Source organism: Musa acuminata, chromosome BXJ1-6 (assembly GCF_036884655.1).
Source record: "Musa acuminata AAA Group cultivar baxijiao chromosome BXJ1-6, Cavendish_Baxijiao_AAA, whole genome shotgun sequence".
In the NCBI taxonomy this organism is placed as follows: Eukaryota; Viridiplantae; Streptophyta; class Magnoliopsida; order Zingiberales; family Musaceae; genus Musa; species Musa acuminata.
In genome coordinates, this window is record NC_088332.1 from 18,322,342 (window position 1) to 18,350,000 (window position 27,659).

At 34.4% G+C, this 27,659-nt stretch overlaps 3 protein-coding genes across 4 annotated transcripts; all 3 read right to left on the bottom strand.

The window, feature by feature from the left end:
- Positions 1-2,465: 2,465 nt before the first annotated feature.
- Positions 2,466-7,861, bottom strand: LOC135676574 (uncharacterized). The gene is made up of 10 exons (XM_065187904.1): positions 7,593-7,861; positions 7,430-7,501; positions 5,547-5,626; positions 5,295-5,394; positions 5,155-5,208; positions 4,923-5,000; positions 4,376-4,473; positions 4,240-4,297; positions 3,215-3,336; positions 2,466-2,842 (listed from the first exon to the last, which is right to left on the bottom strand). Exons 1-10 carry the CDS (start codon positions 7,794-7,796, stop codon positions 2,686-2,688), a joined length of 1,023 nt encoding a protein of 340 aa, XP_065043976.1. The 5' UTR covers positions 7,797-7,861; the 3' UTR covers positions 2,466-2,685.
- Positions 7,862-9,558: 1,697 nt separating this feature from the next.
- On the bottom strand, positions 9,559-10,349 carry LOC135677483 (uncharacterized). The gene is made up of 2 exons (XM_065189845.1): positions 10,297-10,349; positions 9,559-9,889 (listed from the first exon to the last, which is right to left on the bottom strand). Exons 1-2 carry the CDS (start codon positions 10,347-10,349, stop codon positions 9,559-9,561), a joined length of 384 nt encoding a protein of 127 aa, XP_065045917.1.
- Positions 10,350-10,981: 632 nt separating this feature from the next.
- LOC103988622 (probable metal-nicotianamine transporter YSL6) lies at positions 10,982-24,738 on the bottom strand. 2 transcript variants are annotated; one of them, XM_009407204.3, is made up of 7 exons: positions 24,215-24,738; positions 23,777-23,949; positions 22,887-22,984; positions 19,269-19,406; positions 15,730-15,919; positions 13,236-13,368; positions 10,982-12,224 (listed from the first exon to the last, which is right to left on the bottom strand). In XM_009407204.3, exons 1-7 carry the CDS (start codon positions 24,567-24,569, stop codon positions 11,299-11,301), a joined length of 2,013 nt encoding a protein of 670 aa, XP_009405479.2. In that variant the 5' UTR covers positions 24,570-24,738; the 3' UTR covers positions 10,982-11,298. The 2 variants fall into 2 exon arrangements, with proteins under 2 accessions (XP_009405479.2, XP_065043977.1); XM_065187905.1 differs by lacking the exon at positions 19,269-19,406.
- Between the last annotated feature and the right edge of the window lie 2,921 nt (positions 24,739-27,659).

Consider the following 27,659-nt stretch of genomic DNA (forward strand, 5'->3'; position numbering starts at 1 on the left):
ATACAAAAATTTTATACTATGATTGAAACGTATATCATAGATCAAAGACATAAAGGTGTATATCTTTTGATATGATAATCAACAAAATATGTATATCGCTACGAAGCACCTCTATCGGTGCACATCTATATAGGAATCTAGACTCATCTTCTCCTTTCTTTTTGTTTTCAAGACCACGATAATTAATATAACCCTAAAATAATATAACCCTAAAAGATTTTGTCTATATATAAGCGAGGGCAAACGATTTAGGAAGGATAATTAGAAGTCTCTCCTATCAGGATCATATCTTAATTTTGCTAGTTATAGGTGCCCAGCAAGCCAATCACGTGAGTGATGGCACGTGCGACTTGATAAAGAATCTTTTTGCTTATTATATTTTGGCATATATCACTTTATAACTATTGCATATATGCATATATATATATTGTGATGTCCTTGGATTTGTGCAATAGGAATCAGATCGTGATGAGATCACGAAAATGAGATCGATTCACCTTTAAACACATATCCTAAATAATCCCGGTCATAGGTTACTCGAGAGGGACATCGTGATAACCGGACATACTAGTGTGCTGTATACCCGTCCATATGATGGATGCAGCTGGTCTCATAGCTGCTCGTGTAGGGACACTAGGGATACAGTACAGGTGCTCATTGGAGAATGAGTTCACTAATTGATCCGCTTACGGAATGCTAGATGGTTGATGATGCCTTATTGTCATACAGCGATTTCGTAGTCCTAGTGGTATATTTGGTCCTTGGACTTGAGACACCAAGGATGTCCTGTATGAGTGCTCCACTCTTTGATACCAGACTTATAGGTTTGGCTATCCCAGATCTAGTACAGCTGGTCATTGGGAGTGGTAGTCGACCTTATGAGGGCTATTGAGTGTCAATAGAGGATCATTCACTATCGGCGTCATGAGAGGAATATCCCATGTGTTCTTGCTCAGACAAATCCCTGACCAAGGTCATTCGGGTTGAGAGAGAAAGAGTTCTCTAAGAGAATCCGATTAGAGCGAGACTCGAGTAGAAACCATATGGGTCTGATAGCACCATGCTCGATATACGGTCTTTGGGATATTAGACGGATGAGAGACTATAGGTACACGGTAACTGAGGACAGACATGTCCAATGGATTCGATTCCCCTTGTATCGTATGGGGACTACGGCATAGTGGCCTAGTACGTCCGTAGTCGATAAGACGAGTGAATTATTACAGAGATAATAATTCACTGAGTTAGAAGGAGTTCTGATAGGTTTGACTCACGGCCAGCTCGATATTGGGCCTAGAGGGTCACACATATATGGTAGGCATTGCGATGAGTAGAGGTTCGGATATGAGATATTCGACGGAGCCCCCTTGCCTTATTGGATATCAAATAAGCCCCCTTTTTTTTCTTTTTTTTTTTTCCTATACCGAGCATGGACGATCATAACAATAGATTAATGTGCCGATCAATTAGATGTTTCTTAGGGCTTGCACGATAAACTATTTTTCCATTTGTATGATTGTTGTTTGTTCAATCTATGAAAAAATGTCTCCCCATAATCTTGTACCTTTTTTTTTATAACTTTATATTTTTAGATCCAATTCGTTTCAAAGAGAACAAATTTGATTATCCTTTTACATTCCATACTTCAAACTTGTAGTTTGGCAAAAGAAAAAACCTTCCCTTCCAAATTAATACAAATTGTTCATTAAATATATACGATGATTTATTTTATTATATGACCATCACAATTACTTGAAATGAAAGGATTTTTGAACAAAACACAACCATTATCAAAAAATGGATTTGCTATAGATCTCACATATATATAATTAAATTGTGTGAATATATTATACAATCTTTCATAAATTGTTAAAAACCATTGATTTATTTCTTCACATTCTATTATAAATTAAAAATGAAAATCTTGACAAGGAATTTCAATAAATTTTCACGAATTATTCCACCCAAGAACATGTGCACTCTATGATGAAATAACAAAAGAAATATTTATTTACATAAAAATAGTCATTGGTCTTCCTTTTTCCTGGTTGGAAATTTTGTTAACTATTGTTTTCCCAACAAAATTTTATCTTCTATTGTTAGGTTTGTAAGAGAAACAAAAATATAAATCTCATTTCATTTTCTAAGAAAGCTGCCTTCTTGTTTTCTCCAAACTCTTCTTTTCACTATTTCTTTGTTTAATTTTTCTAAAGAAAAGTTGAGGGAAGATCCATCTAAGTTCCTTTTCCCAAGAAATTATTAGTGGCAAAACCATCACCACCATCAACTGTATTACTTTTACACAAATAATTTAGTGGCCATCATCACTACAATAATTTTGTATATGCAATTTCATCATATCTTTTAAATGGTAATCAGTAGAACTCGACAAGGTTCCTCTGGAGATAACAATTGGATAAGGTCACCTTCAGTACCATGTTTGTTTGCAATTAGCTCAAACATGCTAAGTCAACTTCTCCAGATGATTAATGAGCAAAATTATATATATATAATTACAAAAATGCTTTGCTACCTTATGCATGATTTAGAACATTAAATTGTGCACAAAAGATGATGTTTTCTGCAAAAGGTTTCACTCATGAAGTTGGGATGCACAAAACAAAGTATATGTAACAGATGTGGAAGATGAACAAAGGCAGGAATCACAGCCAACAGGCAAATTTTCTATAGAGCTTGCCATGGTTGTTGGAAGAGTTGCCCAAATGTTCTGCCCATTATCCACTCTAAATCAGATGATGACAAGGGTATCTGGTTCGCGAGGAGAGAGACAGCTTCCCTCGCCTCTTTATAGCCACACTCCTTAACAACAAAGGGAAAGTCACTGCAACACAAAACACACCGACATAAGGTGCCACCTTTTTTTTCATTTAATTTTTAATTACATATGATTTAAGCTTCAAACTTCAATTCATGATGTGGCTGTATTAAGTTACATATGCTGTCATTTAAAAGTAAAAAGTGAAACATATTGCTACAATTAAATAGAAATTGGTAATTAAAAGAAGCTTGTAGAATTATTAAGTTTCTAATCTATAACAACTGGCAAAAGTAATGACACTAAAAAACAGAAAAGAAGTATTTAGAAAGCATGAAATGAAATATTCCCTGGAATTAAGAACCTCCAGCTGTAGAAATAATTATCAACTCCAAGAAAGAGGAAACAAAAATACAGCCATAATCTGTTAAATATTACCTTCCCCACATGACTCGGTTAGCTCCATAGTCGGAGACAACTTGGGAAAGAAGGTCTCTTGTATCCTCATATGGATACTGTTTTCTTGACAATCGGAAAAGGGCACTGAATTTCACATAAACCTGCTCATCCCAATTATGTTTTACAATAAGCATAAATGGAAGAACCGAGAATAATAAGAGTGCCTAGACAGCAAAGATATAGAAGAAAGAATGACAGTGGCTTCAAGCATCAGTTCTTTTGGTTCAGAGCATGAATAAACATTATTGGAGAGACTACTTTTCTTTAAGTGGATCTAATATCATGTGAAGTTTGAACATAACATGGGATGCTAATCAAACAATCCGAGAGATGAGGATCTCCCAGTCAAGGTCTGTCCTATAATAATCTAAAGGAAAATGTTAGAAGTTTAGATATGGCTCTTTGCCATGAATACGAAGCGCCTACAATGTGGCAAGGCCATCATCCCCTTATGGAGTCTTTTTTTTCTCAATAATATCCTGTAATTTTGAACTTAACTACGTTCAAAATTTCCTTATTTGAGGGTTTCTGAAACCATGAATCAGACAAGCAATATACTCAAGAATTTTAAAAGTTAAACCTAGCATGAAAATTTTGCTTATTCAATATGAAAGCAATTTTTGGCCCTTGAAAGACCTGGAGTCCCATCCCACTTCTCAGCCTTCTATATAATTTGATCATCCCTAGCATGTAAAGCACATGCTTGAGACTAGTATTTTAACAAATGGATAGCCTGAAGATGGGCTAGACTAACACTATTAATGTAAATATATAATAAACTAGAAAGGGATAGTTAGGTCTTCTAATACAATGTGCGCAGAGATCAGTATTCTTATCGAACATATATTACAAATTAAAAATGTGTCTTGAGCATGCCAGCAGCTTTGACAAGATATATTGAAAATTGAAATCATAAGAATTGTGACTGCATGCCCAGCTGCAACAAGTAGAGGACATATGATATACCACATTATGTAATTTGTGCAGAAATGACGGAACACTACCTGCGGAAACCTAGCCAGTTTTAGCAATGATGAGAAGGTATTGTGTTCCTCATCAGTCCTGGAAATGAACAAACTGTCAGAATAGCTCAAGTGGCACATAGTACTTACTATAGAACACATCTGGCAATGAGCTCACATTGGTGGTTTGCAGAAACCCATGTGGTCAAGTAGTACAATGGTTGAAGGATAGTTTTCACAGAGCTCCTCTATTTCTGATATGTGTAGACTAAGACCCTGTGGCGAAACTCTTGATAAATTAGCCATCAATTTATTGTGATGGCTTGATAGATTTTGACTAATGATCAGTTCAGCAATATATTACTTAAAAAATAAAGCTAATCTATTCTAAGAATCAAATGTTCTGTTGCATCAAAAAATGTGACTTCGTCAAGCTAGACTTGATAGGCCAAGGCAGCGATCGTACTTCACCAAGCACAAAACTTATCAAGGTATCAGCTTTTGGACACCAGGGCTTTTCATGGTACAAGGATTTAGAGAGGACACCCAAAGGTAATTCTAATTTAACTGAGAGCAAGCTTAGAAGCACCTAGTAGTGTGATAATACTACTATCACAGATGGCAAACTTTAGGAAAACAAATCTTTAGTATAAGATTTAGAGGAAAGGAATTCATGTTTATCAAAGACATCTATTAAAGTAAGACATTAAACAATATTGTTCCACCTTCATACACATAATTCCCACTGGTACTCCAAGTTCTCCAGCTCTATAGAACATTGCTTTTCCAATTTCATTTGTCATCTGCTTAGATGTGGAGAATTAGCATGTGTACACAAAGATGGAAGAAATAATCGATCTACAAAATGCTTAACTAATACTGCATAAGATAAAATTTTCAGAAGATACAATCAGAAGTTTTTAGTCAATCTAGAAAACTGAAAGGAAAGAAGGGTACCTTTTGACCAGAAGGCCAAAGATACGGATTGAATCGAACAGCTCGATATCTATCCTTGAAAATTCAAGAGCTAAAGTGTCAGATTCATCCATCGATGTTAGTGCTTGCAAATATAATAATGAAAATTGCACTTAACAAACCTTTAAAACTAGATCTTCGAGCTGCCTAATACCAGTTCCATCTTCTGCAGGATTTGCTAAACAACAACCAATGAATTTAGATGGATGCCTCTTCAAAACACTATCATATGGAAATGCAAAATCATTATCTTCCTTTTCCCAATTAAAAAAACCTGTTCTCAGGTCAAGTGTATACAAATACATTTTATGAAATGAATGTAGAAGGAATAAAAAGTTATCTGGTTGCACTGTATATGAAAATGATAAATTAACCTAGTTACTAAAGAGTGATCAAACATGTGATTTATAGGCTGCACAATAAGGGCACCATCCACTCCTGCTTCTGACATCAACTGAAAGGGATGGAACAAAAGAATAAATCAGTAATCCTTATATGATACAAGCGTAACTATATATGAGGGTAACCGATCGACATATAATTTATTGAACAAAGCCAGCTCTGAGTCCAACTTCATAATTTTCTTCAAAAAAATACTTACTCTTCTTCCTTCAATCCGTTTTACTCATATTAATAGCAGAAATTTAATTAAATGATTTTGTCCCACATTATGAGATCCAATCTTCCTCTTAAATAATTCACAAAGTTCCGAAGAGTTTCTACATAACAGAGAGGTAGAACAAGTATCATAAGTTACATACCTATAACAGAATAATACAGAATATTCTAGAAGACCTGCTAACAGCATAAAGTGCTGGGTCCTAGACAAGTCAGTGTAACCTGTATTAATTGATGCAAGGTCTTTATTGGACCTAGAGCCAGTGAGAACTGGAACAAAAAATAAAAATGAAAGCATTATAGCACTACAAGCATGAAAGGAATGCAAAGTAGAATATAGAGAGGAAAATGATGGACAAAAAGAAGCTCTGCAGTGAATCAAAACTTCATGTCCAAAATGTTCAAGGTATCAATTGAAGTCATTGTTTTTTCTAGGTTTCCTCTATACAACTACGGTTTGAGTGCAGTTCCCGTATCTCTAATGTATTTTTCATTTTGTTATGCTTTGAAAATTCACATCCAAGCTTCCTCTAAGCAGAGATCAAGAAAAGATAGTTTGAGATATTCTCTGCTTCTGAACATCTTTGCACTTGGTGTAGCCTATCTTTTCTGTTTGCTGGTCTATCTAGTGCAAGTGGAACAGTGGACTACCTGAGAAAGTCTCCGAAAGCGTCAATGACATTCTGTTTGGTGGAAAAAGCCTCCAAGTGGACTGGAGTTTGAAAGCTAAAGCATGATATTGAGTCCTTTTCTACTAGCTTAAGCTTGTGGCAATGACAATTACCCAAGTCATTATCTTATTAAAAAGAGGTTCTTCCAAATCATGAATTTATTATAAGAAACATATGCAACCTTCCTTTGATCTTTCAACAAGCAACTAAAGAAGGTGTTTCTAACTTCACATTGGATCAAACATGTCACATCCTGCAATTTTTTTATTTTTATACACATTCAGAAGTCGGTATTTCAAATATCTTACTCAAGATAAGCAACTTGTCACAAATGGGAGAGAACTACCTAGTGATACAGAAACATCTCTTCTACTCAAGTCTAAGATTGATCACTGTTAGGAGACTGCTCTAATATAGATCAACCAAATCCAGTCATTCTGCACATAATAGGTCATAACTGGATAAGTTAGCCACCTGATGATGCACTCTCCAACAGCGCATGGAGGGGTTGAGGAGGGCTTCTAGTAAGGATAGAAATTTTAATTTCATTTTTGTTTTTTATCTTTAGTTAAAATACTTAAGCCATTCCTTATTTAGTTGTTCATGGTAGGAAATATTAATTAGTGGTTGAAATGAAATTCATAATAAGCTTAAGAAATTTGGGAACTAAATAAAACACTTATATTAGGAAGCTACAGTTAAGAAAAATGTGACTGTAGGATGAGGTAAACAGCAAAATTCCTCCGGGAAATTTCTGGCATGCGTTAATTTTATTCTACCACAACACCCAACTAAACACTTAACAGTAGCTCCCAATCACTCCACGAACAGAACTTGCATGGCCTACTGACAACAATTTCGAACGATAAGATCGAAACAAGTCCGAAGGAAAGAGCTTTTACTGATTGCGACCTTCCCAAATCACTGGAAACGTTATACAAAACGATGACTTGGAAAAATCTGCGTACCTTGAGCAGGAAATTGGCGTATCCAGGGATTGACGGCTCCTGCCCTGGAAAATAAGGGTAACTTCCTACAGCCTAAACACAGATACATTTGAAGCGGCTTATCAGCGTCGAAAGATCCAATCGCTCTACAACGCAATACCACTTAAGACACGTTGGGTATTACCTCTTGGGGAGAAGCCCATACATGGAGATGGGAGTCCAGTATCTTTGGAGGAGAAGGAGAAGATGAGGCGGATTGGGAGGAGAATTCTCCCAATCCTCCCGCTTCGGAAGCCATTCTGATGCTGGGTAGGAGCTTTCTGGGGTTGGAGAAGAGAAATTTGTGAGGGGGGAATCCAGAGAAGGGTGAAGCGGAAGCCGATGCCATGTTTGGGCTTTGTAAGGTTTGCTACTGTGGATGGGTGTCTCATCACACCTCTTTTGTCCCTGAGGCTATACTAACCGTCCATTTGGTGGACTCTCACCCTTGATTCCTTGATTTTATTTGTAATTTGATGTATGATGAGAAGGTAAATTATATATATATATATATATATATATATATATATATATATATATATATATATATATATTGTATTTTAGTGGGAAAAAAATCCTAAAAAGGGTTTTTTTATTTGGAGGAAAATGCTCTCAGACTTTTACTTAAATGATTTGATTACATATGTTATTAAAAAATCTCTAATTTTACTAATTAATTATCATAATTTTTTTATGAAAAATAAATATAATCATCTGAAAATTTTTGAGTTGGTTTAGTATAATTTAAACAATTTATACTTAAAATTGAAGTATATTACACTCAATCATAAAACTTATTCAAAATTTTTTTAATTTTAATAAGTAATTATCATAAAATTTTTAAAAATATATGAATTATCTTAAAATCATGTCTTAGTAATTATATGAAAGTTTTGATTGATTTAGTGAAAGTTAATTAAGTTATCTTTGAAATTTAATTATGTTACACTCGATCATAAAATCTATTGAAAAAGTTTTTTATTTTGATGATTAATTATCATAAATCTTATAAAATAGAAAAATAATATTAATCATGGTCAAGTAGTTTTGTTGAAGTTTGAGTTGGATAAGTATAAATTACTGCATTTGGAGACATATTTATATTTTTAATATGTAATTGAAGAAAAAATTTTGAGTGAATGAATGCTTTAAATGCTTAATAAATAATAGATAAAAATTATATTTTAGATGTGCATTCACCTAAGTAATGTTTAATAAAATTATATTTCAAAATTCTATTGAACATTATATGACAAATGTACCTTTCTATTTTTTTAATATTTATTCAAAAGTGAGTACACATTTTTATTTAAATTAATCATAAATAAAAAAATAGATCTCAAATGTATTACCAAATATATTTTTAATAAAATTTGATAAGGTTACATCTGATCATACTATCGATTCAAAAAATCTTAAATTTTAATGATTAATTATCGTATAACAACAACAAAAAATGTAAATCTCAACAATTTGAGATTTAAATATCATAAATTTTTTTTTAAAAAAAAAAATATTAATCATGTAAAAGTCATGTTCTAATTATTCTGTACAAGTTTAGATTTCCTTAGTAAAAGTTTATCTTATTATACTTGAAATTGAATAAAATTACACTCAATCATGAAGCATATCTAAAAAGTTATCAATTTTAAATAGATTTGGTTCATGAGCTTTTATCATTTATAAAAATAAAGCACCCCAAAGAAAAATAAATAGGGGGCCACTATATTATAAAAATCCATAGTGAACGCTTTTTCCAATAAAATATTTATATTTAATTGATCATGATAGAAGCTATTAGGTGTTTTGTGGAGCACAACGATATATATATATATATATATATATATATATATATATATATATATATATATATATATATATATATATATATATATATATATATATATATATATATATATAATTTAAAGGTGATCATAATAGAAGCTATTAGGTGTTTTTGTGGAGCACAACGTTGCACTCTCCGGAGTCTCTTTTGTTAGATTTAAGTACGTTGGACATCCAAATCGTCACGAAGCAAAGAAGCAGCAACAGAAGCTAAAATCTTCGCTCAAACATCCACAGGATATTATGGCTTTGATAGAACCTACTAATTAGCAGCGGATCTTTGTGCTAACCACAGGAAAGTCTTGCGGCGTCTTCCACGCGTACTTGAACTTAACGGGAGTCCCCTCGGACAACGGGCGCCCCTCGGCGACGACGCACAGCTTAGCGTCCACCGGCTTAATGGCGCGAGGGGAGACGGCTACGACGCTTCTGAGGCCGTAGCACAGTATCATCACGTTCGACTGCGGACAGTCGCAGGTGTTGCTCACCGTAACTTCGTACTCCGCTTGCCCTTCCACGGTCACTCCCGTCTTGCTCTGTTCAACGTTTATGTCCGATGTGCTGCACGGTTGTCCCCGGCCTGCGTTGACAGCGTTGCTATGGAGAGGTTAGACCGACCCACTAGATACTTTGGAGGAGGAAGAAGCAAAGGGAAACAGAGGTCACCTCCGTGAATGCTGCAGAGAAGGAGGAGAAGAAGGGCAAAGAGAAGCTTTAGAGAACTCGCCGTGTTTGCCTCCTCCTATTGCTGTTGCAGGCTGCAAGTCAAGTCTTATTTATAGGGGAAGAAATAGGATTGAGTAGACTTTATGGAAACTCGATCAACAGAATTAAAGGAAACAATGACAGAAATTATTCTTTTGATGCTTTCTTCTTCAAATGGATGAATGTGGGAAGGGAATGGTTCGGGCTATCATTCACCAATCTTTGTGCAGAACATGGTTTTTGGGAAAACCATAGTCTCAGGACACTTTTTACTTTTAAGGAATATAATTGATAATTACCTTTGTAAAAATGCCATTACATTGATTGTTTGACGTAATTCTTTATACGACATCGTTATATTACCTTTGCCCAAAAAAAAAACCCCATCTAATGCTCCAAAATAAGACAAACATTGCACAACAAATGGCTAAATTATTCTTTTCCAGGCAAACCAATCATAATGGGCGTAATTTGCCTTGAGGTGCCAATCATCATGTGCATGTTTGAAAATTCCTTTTTTGTTGATATATATATGCTAGATTTGGCAAGCCAAATCTTACCATGTAGCAAAGTCAACTTTTGATCAAGATTGGGGAATCTATATAACAACTAAAGTCATTTGGCAAATATTAAAGTTTAGTGGCCCCAATCAAAGATTGCATCAAATTTCAAGATAAATGGAATTTGGTGTTGCTATATATCGCAAACCCAACTTAAATAGCAGATTCATCCAGATACAAGCTAATTTGACAGGATACAGAAAGTAATCAGCACCCAGATATCATTTCTTTTCTTAATCCAGTAAATCGAATCCGGAATCACCAGTTCAGATCCCCTGTTATTGTTTCCAAAAACACATTCTTCCAATCATCCAAACGAGATAAATGGGCAAAGGTTTTCTATGATAAAAGCCACCTCAAGCACACGTGATAAGCATACTTAAAATTGTGGAAAGAATAAGGTGATCTATATAATCCCCTTCGGTTAAACAATATGGTATTTATAACCAATTAATTGCCATGCCCATTTACAGATCACACCAAAGCATACAACATGATACAGTATCCCAGCCACAGCATCTTTTTTGCTGCTAGGAGCAAAGTACATGCAGATTGGAGGATCAATCCTAAAGATCCCCAAGTACACATCAACAAAAATCCTTTAGATAAAAAGAATAAGATTATCTTAGTATTTTCCTGAAGTTAAACAATATGGTATTGCTAACCAATTAATTATAATGCCCATTTACAAATCACCAAAGCATACGATATGATATAGTATCCACAGCCACGGTATCTTTTTTAGCTGCTAGAAGCAAAGTACATGCAGATTGGAGGGTCAATCCTAAAGATCGACAGGATTGCAGATGGAACAGTCCAGATCCCATCACCACAAATCAAGCCTGATGCCACTGCTCCAGCATAGTCCTCCAGCTCCTTCCGGTTCAACCTCTCCCATACAAACAAAATCACGGTCCCAACGAACATATCAATTGCAAAATATGCTCCTATGTAGAAGGGTATTGCCATTGCCATCGGTATCGGTATAAACTGGGAAACATTCTTCGGAGTTACATCCCTCAAAAGATTAATTATAAGCGCAGCTACAAAGAACACGGAACAGAGCTCCAGACAGTGCTTTGGCAGTGCCGAGAAGCCCTCGATACCCAGAATGGCCATTTCTCGGTAGATGACTGCATATGGAGCCTTGTACACACCATCGGGTGACCCAATATCGAAAGCAGTCCAATAGAGCCAGAAAGTAAGTGGAGCTATGATACAACCTAGTGCTGTCCCGATCAACTGGGATACAAACATGGATCTAGGAGAGGATAGGGTAAGGTAACCTGTCTTAAAATCCTGCATTAGATCGGCAGCAGTGGACACAATGGACATCATAACGCCACATGCAGCCAGCCCAGCTATGACACCACCCTTGCTTCCAACTAATGAGGCAAAAATGAAAAGTCCAATCTTCCCATAGGTTGAGGCAAGGCTCCAATCAGTGAGGCCAGTGCCATAGGAATTACAGAAGGCCAGTGCAGGGGCAAAAATGTAGCAAGCAAGGACTAGGTACCATTTCATTTGTGGAAAGATGTATGGAATTGTTGCAGTGGATATAGCAGCAAGACCAATGTAACCAGAAGCTGCAAACCAGGATGGTATGCTGTCCTTGATGAATGTTTCATTCTGCAGCTTTTCCTCCAACAGCTTGGAGCTCTCGTCATCTGCACAAACAGAAGTTAATTAGCCAGGAAATTCAGATGAACTACTCTGACACATTATAAATATGGCAGAGATAAGGATGTTAATAATATTAAAAGGAGACACAAGGGTCAAAACATAATATTTAATGAAGGTCAACAACTCCTAAGATGAAATAGTAATGAGCAGAAGCTACAGGGTCATTGCTGGATTCTGCTGAAAAAGATTAGTTTAGAGTACCTAATAGGTTCAGAGATAAAAAAAGAGAAATGGCAGTGAATGTGGTTCTTATAGAGAATCAATTAGTAACAGTTTGTGCGAAGACATGTTTATGGAAATTTGTTCTATACTGTTCCAATGTGAATCATTTTGAACAGTGATTTTCTAAATAACACTTATGGAAAGTCAAGTTGTCAAACCTGATAACATGTTAGGTGTATATTATTAAAAACCAGTCATATTCATCAGTTTATCTCTTCATTCCTACAGGCAACAAGTCTGATATGGAAGGACTTTGTCAATTCCTAATTTCATTTAGGCATGTCCATCCAAACAGTTGGCGGCCAGAAGTCCAACCAACAAGCATCTAGAATAAGCCAACCAGCAAGAGGACTTAATAAGATAGTATTGGCATCTATAGGGGAGATTTGATCCATTTATTCTGTTATGGAAAAAGGATAACAAGGAGAGGGCAAGAAGAGGGACGGAAGTAGGGGTGGGGGAAGAAGAGAGATTGCACAAGCTGCAGAACAATAATCTGAACGAAGGATTCAAATCAATCCAAACAATATGGAAACAAAATGAAAAGCTCAATACTGACACAGTATCATTCATTCTTTAATTTTTCAATGGTACCGGATGATACAAGTCGGTATTGCACCTGGCAGTCTGTTAGGCCACCAAAACCAATATCAGACTGGTATATAAATTCTTAAGTTAAACAAAGTGATTCTTTCAGCTCCATCTGTTTGACCATTGTTTATGGAGAGGGAAAATGAATATTGTATCTACAGTATATTAATGAAATAAGTTACCTTGGTGAGGAGTTACAAGGGGAAGGCTTGTCTGCTTTGAGCGTGCATTCAAAATTTCCTTGGCAGTTATGACGACAATTTTAATTAAGTTGTAGAGACCATCTCCAAGGATAAGAGAGATGGCAATGAAAACCTGAACACAGATATATTTAGTAATTATAAATTTGAGTACGTAACTGCTTATGTAATAAGCTAAACAAAAACAAGAAATTCAAAAGTACCTAAGTTTTTGCTAAAACTAACAATCCCATTGATATAGAATAATTGTCAGAGCAGATGCAACAAACAAATCATAACAAGGCAGAAGTACAAGGTTAGAACAACCAAGGGGTACTGGTTTAGGTTCTTAGTGATAATTGAGGTAAGATGGGAATTTCTCATACATGTTTCAAAAGGTAGCTCATATATATTTATCGCTTCAAAACTTGAAATGAGCCCTATGTCTCTCAGAAACTCAAAATTCATTGAGTTGAACTAGCTGTTAGAAATATTATGAGCTGACCATAAATGAAGGTCAATGAGCTGTATCAAGTAAGCCATACTAGGACATGAGTCCCACATGAATTCCCCAAGGGTAAGATCACCCCTTAACTACCTGCCATGTAGCCAGACAACCTCACACTTTTCTCTTTCTCAAATCAACTGGCCTGTTCTACCCCTCTTCTCTCTACTCTCTACTCTCTCCTCTCTCCTCTCTCCAATCAATCAACTGAACCAACCTAACCCTCTGTCCTCTCTCCCTACCAGTCCCAACCTGACCTGACTCATATGGTAAAATCCTATTAAAATTCTACTCTCGTTCCCAAATAAGCCTACCCAATCTCTAAATCCTCTTAATAGCTTCCTACCACCCTAATTTGGTGAACTCCAGCTCCTCTCCTCCCTCATCAGTCACATCCTTATCCTCACCATCTCCACCTCCTTTCCTTCCTATTTGTCCCTCTTAATCAATCCTCTCTCAGTACTGAGGGCACTCTGTAACTGCCACTTGTGCTCTTAGCAAGGTACTGGATGATCCCTCATCATCACAAAGTTTGGTGCTACTTGCTCCCAAGAGTGGTACACACCATTGAGAGTACTGCTCAATTTGGTAAATAAGATTGCTTCCTTCTAGCCTCTGGTGATTTGTTTGTGTCAAAAAATGAAAAGTTTCAGTTGACTGCCTACAGATTATGTGAGACATGTATGAAGGGTAACAGGTTAACGAGTTCACAAATAGAGAGATCCAAAGATAGTGTGATTTCAGTTAAATATGTGACTGGATCGGATCACTCAATAAAAAGGAAGGACCTTAAATGGTCATTAATATACCCTGTAACTTTTTAAATTGGTATATTGGTGGTTTGGACGTAAATGAAAATTCAAAATACTGCTACCCTCAAGGATAGACATTAAATTTTGAGTTATTGAGGAATATGGGTCCCATTTTGAACTTTGAGAGATAAATCCAACATCTGTGACCCTTAAAGGGAGATGGATACAGTTTCTCTAATTAGATTATGTAAAATGGTATGCTTACCATGTCAATGACATCGGTAGTGGTTAGAATGTGTTAATGCTCTGAAAATATATCATGAAATGGGAACAAACAACTGCCCAATATACCATAATATAGTAGCATAGGATTACTCGTTTCATATCATTTAAATTTCAACCTAAAATATCAGGTATTTATTGAAAGGATGAGTACTAAAGACAAAAAATCACATACAAACGACAGAAAACAGAACAATCACTTGCATCAAGAGACCAAATGTTCAAAAGGCAAAGGCATATTAAAAGGCAAAGAGGGACATTTTAAACTGCAACTCAGCAAGATAAACCTTAAAATGTAAGCTGTAGTGTCCACTTATTTTCCAATGAAGAAGCAACATATTAAAAAACAAGTAATAACAAAACAAGTCATGATTGCTAATTTTACTATAATATCAAACCAAATCCGTAATTTATGCTTCAGTACATAACAACAAATATTAACATAACTACAGAATTTGCCTCATATAGAAAACAACTAATTTTGTGAACGGTTTTCTCATTAACTAACTTCTCAGAAGGAATAAAACAAATTCTGCCAGCACTAGAAACCCATATCCTCTCTATTAGTACTTGGGCCAACAAAAACCAATCTGATGAATGTCTGAAAAAATTTAAGGCCACTTGGATAGTTTCATTATGCCACTCATTGAATGCCATGTCAGTCTGGTTGGTACTGTCTTCTGAAAATATTTGATAGATCTAGTACCAAGGTCATGTCGATTTAAGGAGGATAAACATCTCAAATTCTAAATGTTAAGCATGCACATTTCTTCAGTTTTACCATCTCCTCTCAGTATTACAATCAAATGTCATCCCTTGCAAAAGTGAAGAAACTACAATGTTCAATACAAGTTCTAGAACATAGAATTTTGAAGCTTACAATATCCCACAAGAAATTAATAAATGACTGGCACTGGGAATAATAATTTAAATAAAACACACTAGAACTATGTTGTACCTTATATCCATAGAGACCTTTAAAGTCATTGCTTCCAAGGTTATCTGGATACCAATCCCCAGCTTTAGTAGTGATGAATGGCCAAAGGAAACCCCATGATATGATGGCTCCAAGTAGGACTGAGCAATTAACAATGTGCGGGCAGATAAGACCACAACCGACATATGTTGGACTGAAATCAAAATAAAATCTGCAATAAAGAATATAAAATATAATTAGATAACTGGCATATAGATGAGCACTCCCTAAGTGGTATAGAGAGTTTTGTTTGATGCCTGGATGTCTTTCTTTTTCACTCACATGCACTAGGAAGAAAAAGCAAAACACAGACATATGTGAATAACGTGTATGCTGCATTTAATATGAAGACATAGACTCAGAAGACATGGCACCCAATCTCATTTACCTATAAGTAAAGCATGAGATAGCTAGCACAGGAAGTCCATACTTGTCAATATGTATGCATAATTATGCACATGAAGAGAGTGATGCAGAAAAAAGGCATGAACAACCAACATATTAAGGAATAGATAGGCTGGAACAGCATAAGTAATTAATAATTAAATATGAACTGTCAGTCTTTTAGGACTAGATTTATTTAAATATTCATTTTCAGGGGCGTGGTCACATTAATTTGTGTCTCATGTTCAAATGGTTCAGGTTTAGGTCAATTAAGAATCAAAGGATTAATTTTTATTGGGCTTAAAGTACATCATTCATTTATAAAAGTTGGACGGATATTGATCCCAAAGCACCATCATAATCAATGACATCAACCATGGATTAAAATCTCAATCCCATGCATACTCCAACTATATATGCACGTAAACAAAACTATATTTTTGTTACTTTCTACCTATGTTTCAAGTAAACAAAACTAAATTGTTCTAATGAAAAAACACATAATAATTTGATAAACAGTATAAGCATATTCCAACTATATATACACATAAAAACCAGAATCTCAAGCAATGCTTTTGATCCCTAATTAAAATAGCCCACAACATATTTTGATGCAAATCATCCAGACATTTATTTCTATATTAGCTTGATAAGCAAATAAAAATACTCAAAACCACATAACTGTTTTCTTTGTTCAAAGATTTTTAAATGTTATGAATAATGTTTAACAAACTATTGGACAGTTAAGAAGCAACATATACAAAAAGTTTGCATTGCCCACAAAGATTACAATTTTTGTTCATACCGATGCACTGAGTCCTGCTTGGTACAGTACGTACCATGGCGTACCAATGGTACGCCGACGCGTACGGGCGATATGCCCAAAATCATAAAAAAAATCTCCAAAAAACCTAAAAAATAGAAAAAAGTTAGACTAGAATTTTTTTAACTCAAAATAAATATAAATTTAATATAATTTTAACAAAAATAATATAAATTGGCCCAATATCGATTAAATTTTAATTAAATCATTATTAAAATCAATAATCATAGCATTAAAAAAACTTAATTAAAACTTAATTAAACCTATTATACCATCACAAATATATGATCCAAACCTTAATATGTATAATATAAAAAGATTTGACCTATTACGTGTCTAATTTCGAAAAAAATCAATATTAAACATGTTGATCACAACATTAAAGACCTTAATTACTTCCTAATTAACACTATTCTATTATCAAACAACATATTAGACATTAAGTCATACACCACATAGAATAGACTTAATCATATCATAAATCTAGAAAAAGAATACATACCTTTTGATTAGAGTGTTTTTCCTCTTAATCACCCCAAATTAGCCTCCTAAATTTGATCCAATCCATAAATCATAACTATGTTGAGTTTAGGAGAGTGAAAATGTAAGAATAAGAGAGGGATGGGACTGAAAAAGAGTTTGAGAGAGTTTAAGAGCTTGAGAGAGTAAAATAAGATGAAAGAGTGGAGGAAAGGGTTTAAAAACCCTTTTCTAAGCCTCAAACGATCAAATTAACTGTTTAAAATAGAACAATCTCAGCCCTTGAATGGTAACGGTCGAAACTCAATTGTTACTGATTAGTACAGGTCAGTAACGGTCAGATTTCGACTGTTACCATCGATACAGGTTGTTAACAATCAAAAACCAAGCGTACCGACCGGGACAGGTCACTAATGGTAGAATTTCGACCGTTAATGCCTAGTACAGACCCCGTATCGCCTGATATAGGGTCAAGTGACCAATACCGCTCGGTAGAGGACGATTCATATACCGATAACCTGTCGAACCGGTACATACCACCCATACCAGGTGGTACGCATCGATACAACAAATCCTGATTATTAAGATAAGAATATAAAGAAATATGTGTGGAGTTACTAGGAAAGATAGAAAAAGAATACTTCTATTCAAGGTCTGCAATTTCATACCGTACCGGAGTTTCGACGTTCGCTCGATACGGTATGAAACTGTATACCGAGCGGTATACCATTCGATATACCGCTCGGTATATATATATATTATATAATATATATATATATTTTTATTTAAAAGGCAACGTCGCATTACCTCGGTGACATCGCCTTCTTTATTTAAATAAATATAATATATATATATATATATATATATATATTTTTTTTTTTTTTTTTCGTTCCGCCCGGTAGCGGGCGATCCGCGTACCGGTATGTCGTCGGACCGGTACGTACCGCCCATACCGGGCGGTATCATTCGGTATTTTCTACCTTGCTTCTATTTGTGAACAACTATGTATCGCTTCGATAGAGGATAGGATGAAAGAAAATCGTTTAAGATGATATGAACATGTGCTAAGGAGAATCTCCGAATGTAGTAGTCAGAAGAGATAAAATGATTAATATTAGTGACATGAGAAAAGGTAGAGAAAGACTTTAATAGAAACTATAAATAAATATTTAAATATTCTAAACTTAACTAAACATATGATTCTTTACAGATCTCAATGGCGATAAAAGATGCATGTAGCCGACCCCAAATAGTTAGAACTTGCGGTTTTATTGTTGTTGTTGTAATCATGTTCAACAAAGTGGAACCTTAATACTTGAATTCTTTTTTCATTTGGCATAATTAAATGCTCAATCTTAGTAATGTGACCTTTAGCTCAACTCTTTCCATCCTCCTTCCCTCTCGTCCAAATGCACTTATAAGCTCCTTCCCTCTCGTCCAAATGCACTTATGAGCACATAGACACATGTAGACCTTCGAAAAATAACGTATATGTGAGAGTACATATGCAATTACTAAAAATTTGCCACCTATATATGCAAAGCCGCAAATTCAAATAGATATTTTCTCATAAGTTCTTCAAGTTCTCATTAAAGGTAAAGCAAGCAAGAAAGTTTAATTGGATGCATTACAACGACTAGCTGAGATACTCTATTAAACATGGTCAATAGTCACAAGCATAAAAAAGCATAAAATGTTTAAGATCAAACCCCATGGCTTACATATGAGTGAAGAAGCATGGCTACAGCTAGACAATCCAAAGTTTCTCCCATCTACTCACACTTAGCAAATGCAAACAAAAAAAATGACAAAAGTTGAGGCAGAAAATACTCACGTGTTCTTAAATGCTGCAAGTCCCAGGCTGGGAAAATTGTCAAAGCCACAGGAATCTCCTACTCCACTAAAGAACCATTTAAAGCAACTCCAGCAAAAACTTATGCTTAGATACTTTCCTAGGCAACGAACTTGTTTCCTGCAGTACATCACGTAAATATCAGCATATCTAAAGAGTCACATTATGGAGTTCATGTTGCTAGCAAAAGGTGTTTTGTTGATTCTATCTGTGACTGAATCTTGCATCAGAAGGACCTGAAAATCTAATTCACTAACAACTGTCAGTTAACTTTCTCCTCTTGACCGTCCAGAAAACAAAAAACATATGTATTTGCCAATTTATCAATGAAATGGAAGATGATAAAATTAAACAAAGGGTTTTATAACTAGTTTTTGTATAAGATCAACACTTCTACCTTTTAAACCTCCTAAACACTATAAGAAAAAAAATAAGATAGCATATCTTTGTAAAAAATGACAGGGCTATAGTTTATAGTTTGAAATGTATAGTTTGCAGCAGATATACTCTGAGTTCTTTTTTTCATTTTCTGGTTCAAGCTAAAACATATAGATGACTTCAAAGTTAAGAGGGAGCTGGACATGACATAGAAGTGGGTATTTCTTTGGTTTGAACCTAACTGTCACATCCTAGATTTATAAAAAAAATAAATCATCATTTTATTATTTATAATTTACAGAAGACATTTCTTTTTTTTCATTCTTAAATTCAAATCCCAATCTTTACAATAGTAAATATTTTATTAACTAAAAAAATAACCATATTTTCTTAGTAAGACTACAAGTGATGAAAAAGTCTCTTCCACCCAAGCCTCAGATCTATTACATAGTAGTAGATTACTCTGAAAATAAATATAAGATAAAAACATATTAGCAGCAACACATATTGATACGAACCTCTGAAAAATCATAAAAATAATCTTCAATATTCATAAAACATATACAAATATCAATAATTTAATATTAAATGATCACATATCGATTCATTATAAAACTCATATCAGAAAAACAATAATAATTATTATATAATAAACAAAATCATGTATCAGTCACATGCAATACATACATAATAGTCAGATAACAAAGATGTACATCACACCCAATGGCGCACTCTCCCAGCAGCGGATAGAGAGGCATACTCCACGGTATGGATTCCTCCCAACGGCGAAGGGAGAAAACCCTTATTACACTCCTAATAGCAAACGAAGTGGTATCCCTCACCCGCTCAAGTGAGTACATATTTCTCCCAATAGCAGATGGAGGAACCGTCTAATCGTCACGTTTAACGGCCCACTAATCCCTGAAGGGAATCGCCTTACCTGCCCTCGACAAGGATACATAAATAACCATGATCATTCATTTATATTCACTCATTCATCCATGCATCCATCCAAGAAATAGTTTGGTACAATACTATGAAGGATCATGTTTGATGTATGATATGTTAGACTATATCCATTAGTGGCTCTATACTATGATGAGCCCGTAGCTCCTTTCACAGGTTGCACTTTCAACGTGGACCACTAATATAATCACATATACTATATGATAATAATTATAACAATATCATAAACTTAAAAAAATAAAAAATCAATAATCATTTCCAAATAATACCTTCGGATAAAACTTTTAAGTTCATCAAATTATAAAGACATAAGACATCAATTTCTCAATAGTCCTCAATCAACTAGAACCCTAATTAGAATAGCCCAATTGACTTGAACCAAACTCAATTCAATTAGAACCTAACGGAACCAACCTCAAATCCTTATAGAACCGATTTGGAATTACCCTAGATTGGTCTAATTTAAATTTGATTGATTTTGATTAGGTCAAATAGGTTTAAACTAGTCACGTTGGTCTAGAATCGATCAAATATATCTGATTCAGTCAATTAACGAGCTCAAACCAATAAAGTGAGAGGTAATTGGACTATGTCATATAATGTTAGCCAAACCGAATCGACCCATTTGAGTCTTGGACGGGTCACGTGTGCCGCACGTGCCTGTCCCAAGTAATATGTTGGGTTGAGATACAACGGGCTGAATAGAGGATGATAGTATGTTTAGCACCAATTGTATAGTTATGCCGGCCTAACTTCACAAACTGGGTTAAACCTCACTCACAATTTAGGCTGAGCCTTGCCACTGAACTAGATCATGCCTGGCTCGCGGGTTGGGTCATGCTTAGACACATGAGTTGAGGTTGTGTCTAACCACATGGACTGAGTCGTACCTGCCACATAAGCTAGACCATGTCTGGCCACATGGGTTGGGTCGTACCTTGCCACATGGACTGGGTCATACATGGCCACATGGGCTAGGTCATGTCTAACTACATGGGTTCGATCAACCTTGCCATATGGGCTGAGTCTTACATGGCCACATGGGCTAGGTCCTACATAACTATAGGAGCTGGGTTGTACCCGACCACATGGGCTAAATCGTATATAACTAAAGGGGCTGAGCCAACTTGGTCTGGCAAATCAACCTAACTCAAGTCAGACCCCGATTAGACTCCTCTTATTAAATTAGATTTTAATATTTTAAATTATTAAAAAATAACTCAAATCCATGAATTAAAGAATTTAAATTTATGATCTTAAATTTAAAACTAATTAGATCATAGAAATTCACACATAATTCTTAAAACACAGATAAATCGAATTAGATAAATTAAACCTATTATGGTAATCCAAAAAATAAAAATTTTAATAATTAAATTAATCTTAAAATTCACTTATACTTAAGAGATCATTATAAGTCAAATAATCATTCTAACATCATAAATCAATCATCATTATTTATTACTCATAAAATTTCGAAATTAAAATATTATCATGCATTATAAAATTATAACAATCCTAATATCAAAGATTTCAAAACATGAATCAATGCTGATTAGAAAAGAATAAAGGATCTTACCTCTCCTCAATCCTTCCATTGCCAAGCTGCGTGTGGAATGAGAGAGAAGAAGCCTCTTTTATGTAGGAGAAGATGAGAGCTCCTCGAAAGATATATAATAATTTATTTTATTTATTTATTTTTATTTTGCTTTAACTCACAAAGATAAAAATATAATATTCATTTCTTCTGATTCACACACAAAAATAGAATATAAATTATTTACTTCCTAAAAATCAAATCACTCATTAAGAAATAAATCAATTAATAATTTAATTGATTGGCAAAATTCCTAGCTTGTCCACATAATGAAGGAAATCAATTTTAATCATTTCCTTAACCATACTACATAAACAAAGAAGTTAATAATTTAAATAAATCAATACATTATTTATAGCAATTAATTTATGTTAAGGGAGAAAATTATCGATGATTACATTAATAACCTTATCATCTACTACACCTATGAAAGACTTTTAAAAACATATACTACCAAGTAATAATAACAATAGAAATTCAAAAAATCAAATAAGCGACCAAGATATTTCAGTGGACGCGGTGTCTATGCTGTCTAGAATACTTGAGATGTTTCAGAGGCATGCTCATACATAGAAAGTCAAATCAATAATTAGATATTACTGGAACATTTGCATCATCTAATTTTCCTGTAACTTAGTAGTGCTCAACATATATCTTACTCAGCGAGCTCTGCTCCAGTGTTAGTGTGAAAACTGTTTATCAACAAAGCTGTAGCTGTCCCACTAGGGTATGTTAGCTTGTAATCAATAACCATAACCTGCAACATCAAAATAAGAAATAGATAGCATGCTTGCTAGAAATTTATTAAAAATATCAAATTATTAACAGAAACTTTTACAAAAGCATCACATGATAACTTTAAGATATAATATATCATACCATTTCAGAACTTATTATCCTCACACCTCACGTTGTCATGAACCATAACATTGAAAACATATGCTGATAACTTATAAAAGAATGGATCCGAGCTTATCTATCCCAGGTCTCCTATTTGTCTCCATATCAAATCAAGACCCGCACATGCATCTAACAAAATTTCACATTTTTGTGTCCAAGCAACATTAATCCAAAAATGTGTTGGTTATTAGTGCTTATGCATATTATTCTGTTCAAATAGACAAATATTAGAACCTAAATCTTAAATTGTTGGTATCTAGAGACTGAATTACAAGTGTACAATAGTCAATAGCATTAGCCTTATATAGACTAAGTCATATTTTCTAACACCAACTTCCATTCTGCTTTATGTGAGATCTCTTTTTCAAAATTCATTCCTTAAGTTTGATAGTGACTTTGAAGAACTTCAGAGATGCATCAAAACAAATCAAAATTTGCTTGGTACCTCGGTCACAAATTAGTTCTAGCATATCTAAACAAAATATTTTTGGTTTGGAGCTCACATAATCCATGAGATATATTACAACATAAAACATATCATTTCACACCATATATATCCAAATTAAGGAATAGATATGAAACAAATACAATGGAATAGATATTCACAGCAATTAAGTTCCAGAATTAAATTATGACAAATTCACAATACCTTGCGTAACGCCACGAGGCTAAATAGCCCAAGGAAACTCACAACGAACATGAAACCAATCATCCAACTCAAAGAAGGATTTTTAACATCTTCTTCCCTGTTACCAGGATAATCAGCTCCTATAAGTTCATACGTTCTTTGATCCATTGAGAGCATATATGACCCAAAACCCCCTGTCGAGGAGATATTCGTTAATAGCCTTATTTAATTGAAGCCCAAATGTCAATCCATAAAACATATTATTCACAAGAATCAGCTTTTTCATTCAATTGCTACCACAGAACTTTAGTAGCCTATATGCAACCTAATCACAAAAACACCAAGATCCGTTTATTCAAAGAAAAAAATAGAAGCCCACTCAACAAAATTCCACGCACAATGAAAAACAAACAACAAATCCCAAATTAAAAGCACAATTATCAGAAAGGAGCCAATTACCGCTAAAGGCCAATCCATAGCAGGCCACGACGCACGTTTGGATCACCGTGTTCTCCTGCCTCGTGAACGGCTTTACGCACAGCCCGATTCTCGACGCGAATTCTGTCCAGCTCTTGATGAAGAAGAACCCCAGGAGGCCGGCGGCCACATTGAGCGATGGGATCACTCCCACCGTGAGGTTGAGCTTGTGGGTGATGATGCAGAAGAGAGCCCCCAGGACGGCGCTCACCAGCAGGCCCCTGACGGTGATCTGCTCCCTCCAAGGCGGGATCTTTTCCCCACAATCGAGGTTCTTTTTCTCCGGCGACAGGAGTGGCTCCGAGATCTCCACGGCGGAGGACACCTCCGTGCCCATCACCAAGCCGATGTTCAGGATTTGCCCCCGGCGGGGTGGCGGGGTGGGGGAAGGAATCGATGGAGGAGGAGGATCTCTATGGGAGTGCACGAGAGCTTCGTCGGAACAGAGGCGTGGAGCGACGGATGGGAGAGGATTAGGTTACTTGGACGGTGACGTGAAGGAATAACCCACCTTTGTCTCCGATTCATCACTATAAACAAAGAATTATGCAGTTTGATTTTATTATCAATTTATTTAAAATAATCTTTTAAATACCTAAAATATCCCTTTTTGTGTTTCTTTTATTATTTTACTCCTAATTTCCAACTCCTAAATTTAGAGGGCAAACACAAAAAGTTACCAATTTAATATATATATATATATATATATATATATATTATTATGTTTACATTTATATTTATATCTGTACAATATTTTTATTTAATATTGCATTGAGTTTAATTATATATTTGCAGGTTTCTGAGTTATATATATAATATATTTATGTATGTATATATTTGTAATTTTATTAATAATAAATGGCTGATAATATTTAAAAAAACTCATCAAGAAAAGATTAATATGGTGTTAAATTGACCATTGAGATTTTTGAACTAGGAGGCAATCATAGTTTGTCGCTGTAATAGGTTAACCTTTTAGAGCATGTTCCAATACCAAGCCATCTCAAGGCAAAACGATCCCTCGTTGTACACTTACAGAAGACATTGGCTTGATTACGTGAAAAAGGAAAACTTAGGTTACATATATTGAGATGTGAAATCATGATATGGTACAGCAAGAAGCTAAACTTGAGAATTGAGATTTCATGTGAAGTTTTCGTTCCAGTTTTAGAAAAGAATATTATCATAGAATAGCATGATTTTGACTTACCACATTAGGCCAATGTGAGCTGTCTTAGTCGCCCAATTTGATGTTGATTTAGATAAAATCAATGTCACATCCAACAAGTATGGGATATCGACACGATCAAATCTGTGGACAAGGAATCATTTGCTAAATCAATAGGTAAATTAATTGAACGACAAATATAGATTTTTTAAGTAAATTATAATTATATATTATATTTTAAATGTTTATATACGTAATATAATAAAATATGTTTATAATTAGAATATTTAAATATAAAATATCTTTGACAATAAACAAGGTATTCAAGATATTTTTAATTTTTGTAAAGTTTTAAATTATATAGTTAGTGAAGTGTCTGTCGGCCGATTGTCATGTTTTTTATTTTTATTTTTTTGAACGATTGTTTTGATTAGAGTTTTATAATGCATACATATATGCATGCATTATTAAAAATAGACACATTGATATAATATCAATCATGCATCTAAAATATTAGTTTAGTGCGAACGTACATACTAAGAGTTAACGATTAGAAATATCAACTATTATATTTAACTAAAATATTGATCTATTAATGATATACAACTCCCAATTGTCAAACAGATAAAATTTGTTATCTAAGATATTGGGAGGACGCTAACTTATTGAGATTTTCATTGTTGATAACAAGATCTAAAGAAAAAATCACTCCAAACCATTTATAATTTATATAAAAAAAAAAGGAAACAAAATGGCAATCAGATTAATTTTGTTTTTGATAAATATTAATCACTCCAATAAGAAACTTCGTAGCCAGCACTCGTTCATAGGAATTTTTGCTGTTACTTCCGTCGATGTGCAAGTGTCCATTTTGAATACTTTCTGTATTAGCAAATCAATCTTTTCTAAAGCTTGGCTGCTTAAACTAGATTTGGCTATCCATCAATTTGATTCAGAATAAATTTAAATAATAATTAGGCATGCAAGTGGTCTGATGAAAATAATAGAAGATAAGAACTATTATTAAAGAAACTTTATTTTATTGAAGAAGTGAAAAAGTTTAAATACATTAATATGTCCCTCTCTTATTTATACAGATTAGGAGGAAGAATTTTTTAGATGGTGCTCCTATCAAGATATCAATCTTGGATCTATTATGTTGAAGATTTTTCTCAACAGAATAGAGAGATTTCTTCGAAGAAATCTTATCTTCTATTATGAGGTTCACTTTTGAATACCTAAATAATTCGAATGGGATAAAATTCGTGAGTACTCAAATGATAATAATGAATAATTATCATTTGAATGTTTTATTTAAGGGTAATTTTTTTGAAAAATCTTGTTTTTTCTTCGATGATGCCTCATATTTTTAGTTTTCCCATTTGTTGTCTTCATTTTTCTCTGATATCCTGAATGTTCCTTGACGCATGTGGTTATAATAGAGTAAATGCGATGAGATGGAAGAAATAAAATTTCAAAATGGGTCAAAGATGATCGTGGTTGGGCAGAAGCCATGGAGCCTTGCCATAAGGGAAGGAAACGATAATAGTGGGATGAAAATAGTAGATCCTCGTAATAGGAAAAATGTAGCTAAGTGACGACGAGAGATATTTAGGATATAAAAAGAAAATGAGGGCATCAAAAAGTTAAAACAAATTTTTTTTAAGAAAATTATCCTTTATTTAAGCCAAGTCAAAAAAAATTAATTAAATTTTATAAGAATTTTAATAAGAAAATATTAGTAGTGTCCAACTTCACATGAAATTAAATTTGTTGGTACCGATCGACTACCATTTCTAAACCTCTAAGATTGTTCAAAACCATAACCATAATACGGAGCAGTGAAAGACCCAAAAGAAAGATAAATATGATTAGGATGCATCGATTGACGCATGAACATCAAGAATTTAGCAAGCATAAATTGCATGGATTCAGAATTAGATGTATCGTTTAACTTGACGTCGACTCCACGCATGGAGGATTGCTTAGTAGCTTTGATCCAAAATCTTGCAGTATTCTTTTCATGTTCCATCTAAATCTTCAATTTGGTTTACTCCACTAGTTTTATGGTATTTGTTTTTGTTCTTGATATATCATGCATCTCTATCAATCACAGAAAGGAAAATGATGCAGCAAAATGCATCTCTTTTGCCGAATATATAGCTCTGGAAAAGAGAGCTTTCCAATTACATGAATTCTCACTCTAAACTCTATCACCAGTGTTTACACACACACTATTAATCATATCCTGCCATTATT

What these genes read in the sequence shown, in the direction of transcription:
- LOC135676574 (XM_065187904.1), bottom strand. Translation starts at nt 7,796, where the DNA reads ATGGCATCGGCTTCCGCTTCACCCTTCTCTGGATTCCCCCCTCACAAA. An exon ending in TCGAAGATCTAGTTTTAAAG is followed by an intron (nt 5,209 to 5,294) that starts GTTTGTTAAGTG and finishes TGAATTTTCAAG; the next exon opens with GATAGATATCGAGCTGTTCG. An exon ending in AACTGGCTAGGTTTCCGCAG is followed by an intron (nt 3,337 to 4,239) that starts GTAGTGTTCCGT and finishes TGGGATGAGCAG; the next exon opens with GTTTATGTGAAATTCAGTGC.
- LOC135677483 (XM_065189845.1), bottom strand. Translation starts at nt 10,349, where the DNA reads ATGTCGTATAAAGAATTACGTCAAACAATCAATGTAATGGCATTTTTA. An exon ending in GTAATGGCATTTTTACAAAG is followed by an intron (nt 9,890 to 10,296) that starts GTAATTATCAAT and finishes ACCTCTCCATAG; the next exon opens with CAACGCTGTCAACGCAGGCC.
- LOC103988622 (XM_009407204.3), bottom strand. Translation starts at nt 24,569, where the DNA reads ATGGGCACGGAGGTGTCCTCCGCCGTGGAGATCTCGGAGCCACTCCTG. An exon ending in GCCTCGTGGCGTTACGCAAG is followed by an intron (nt 22,985 to 23,776) that starts GTATTGTGAATT and finishes TTGATGTTGCAG; the next exon opens with GTTATGGTTATTGATTACAA. An exon ending in CTTGCAGCATTTAAGAACAC is followed by an intron (nt 15,920 to 19,268) that starts GTGAGTATTTTC and finishes TCTTTATTGCAG; the next exon opens with ATTTTATTTTGATTTCAGTC.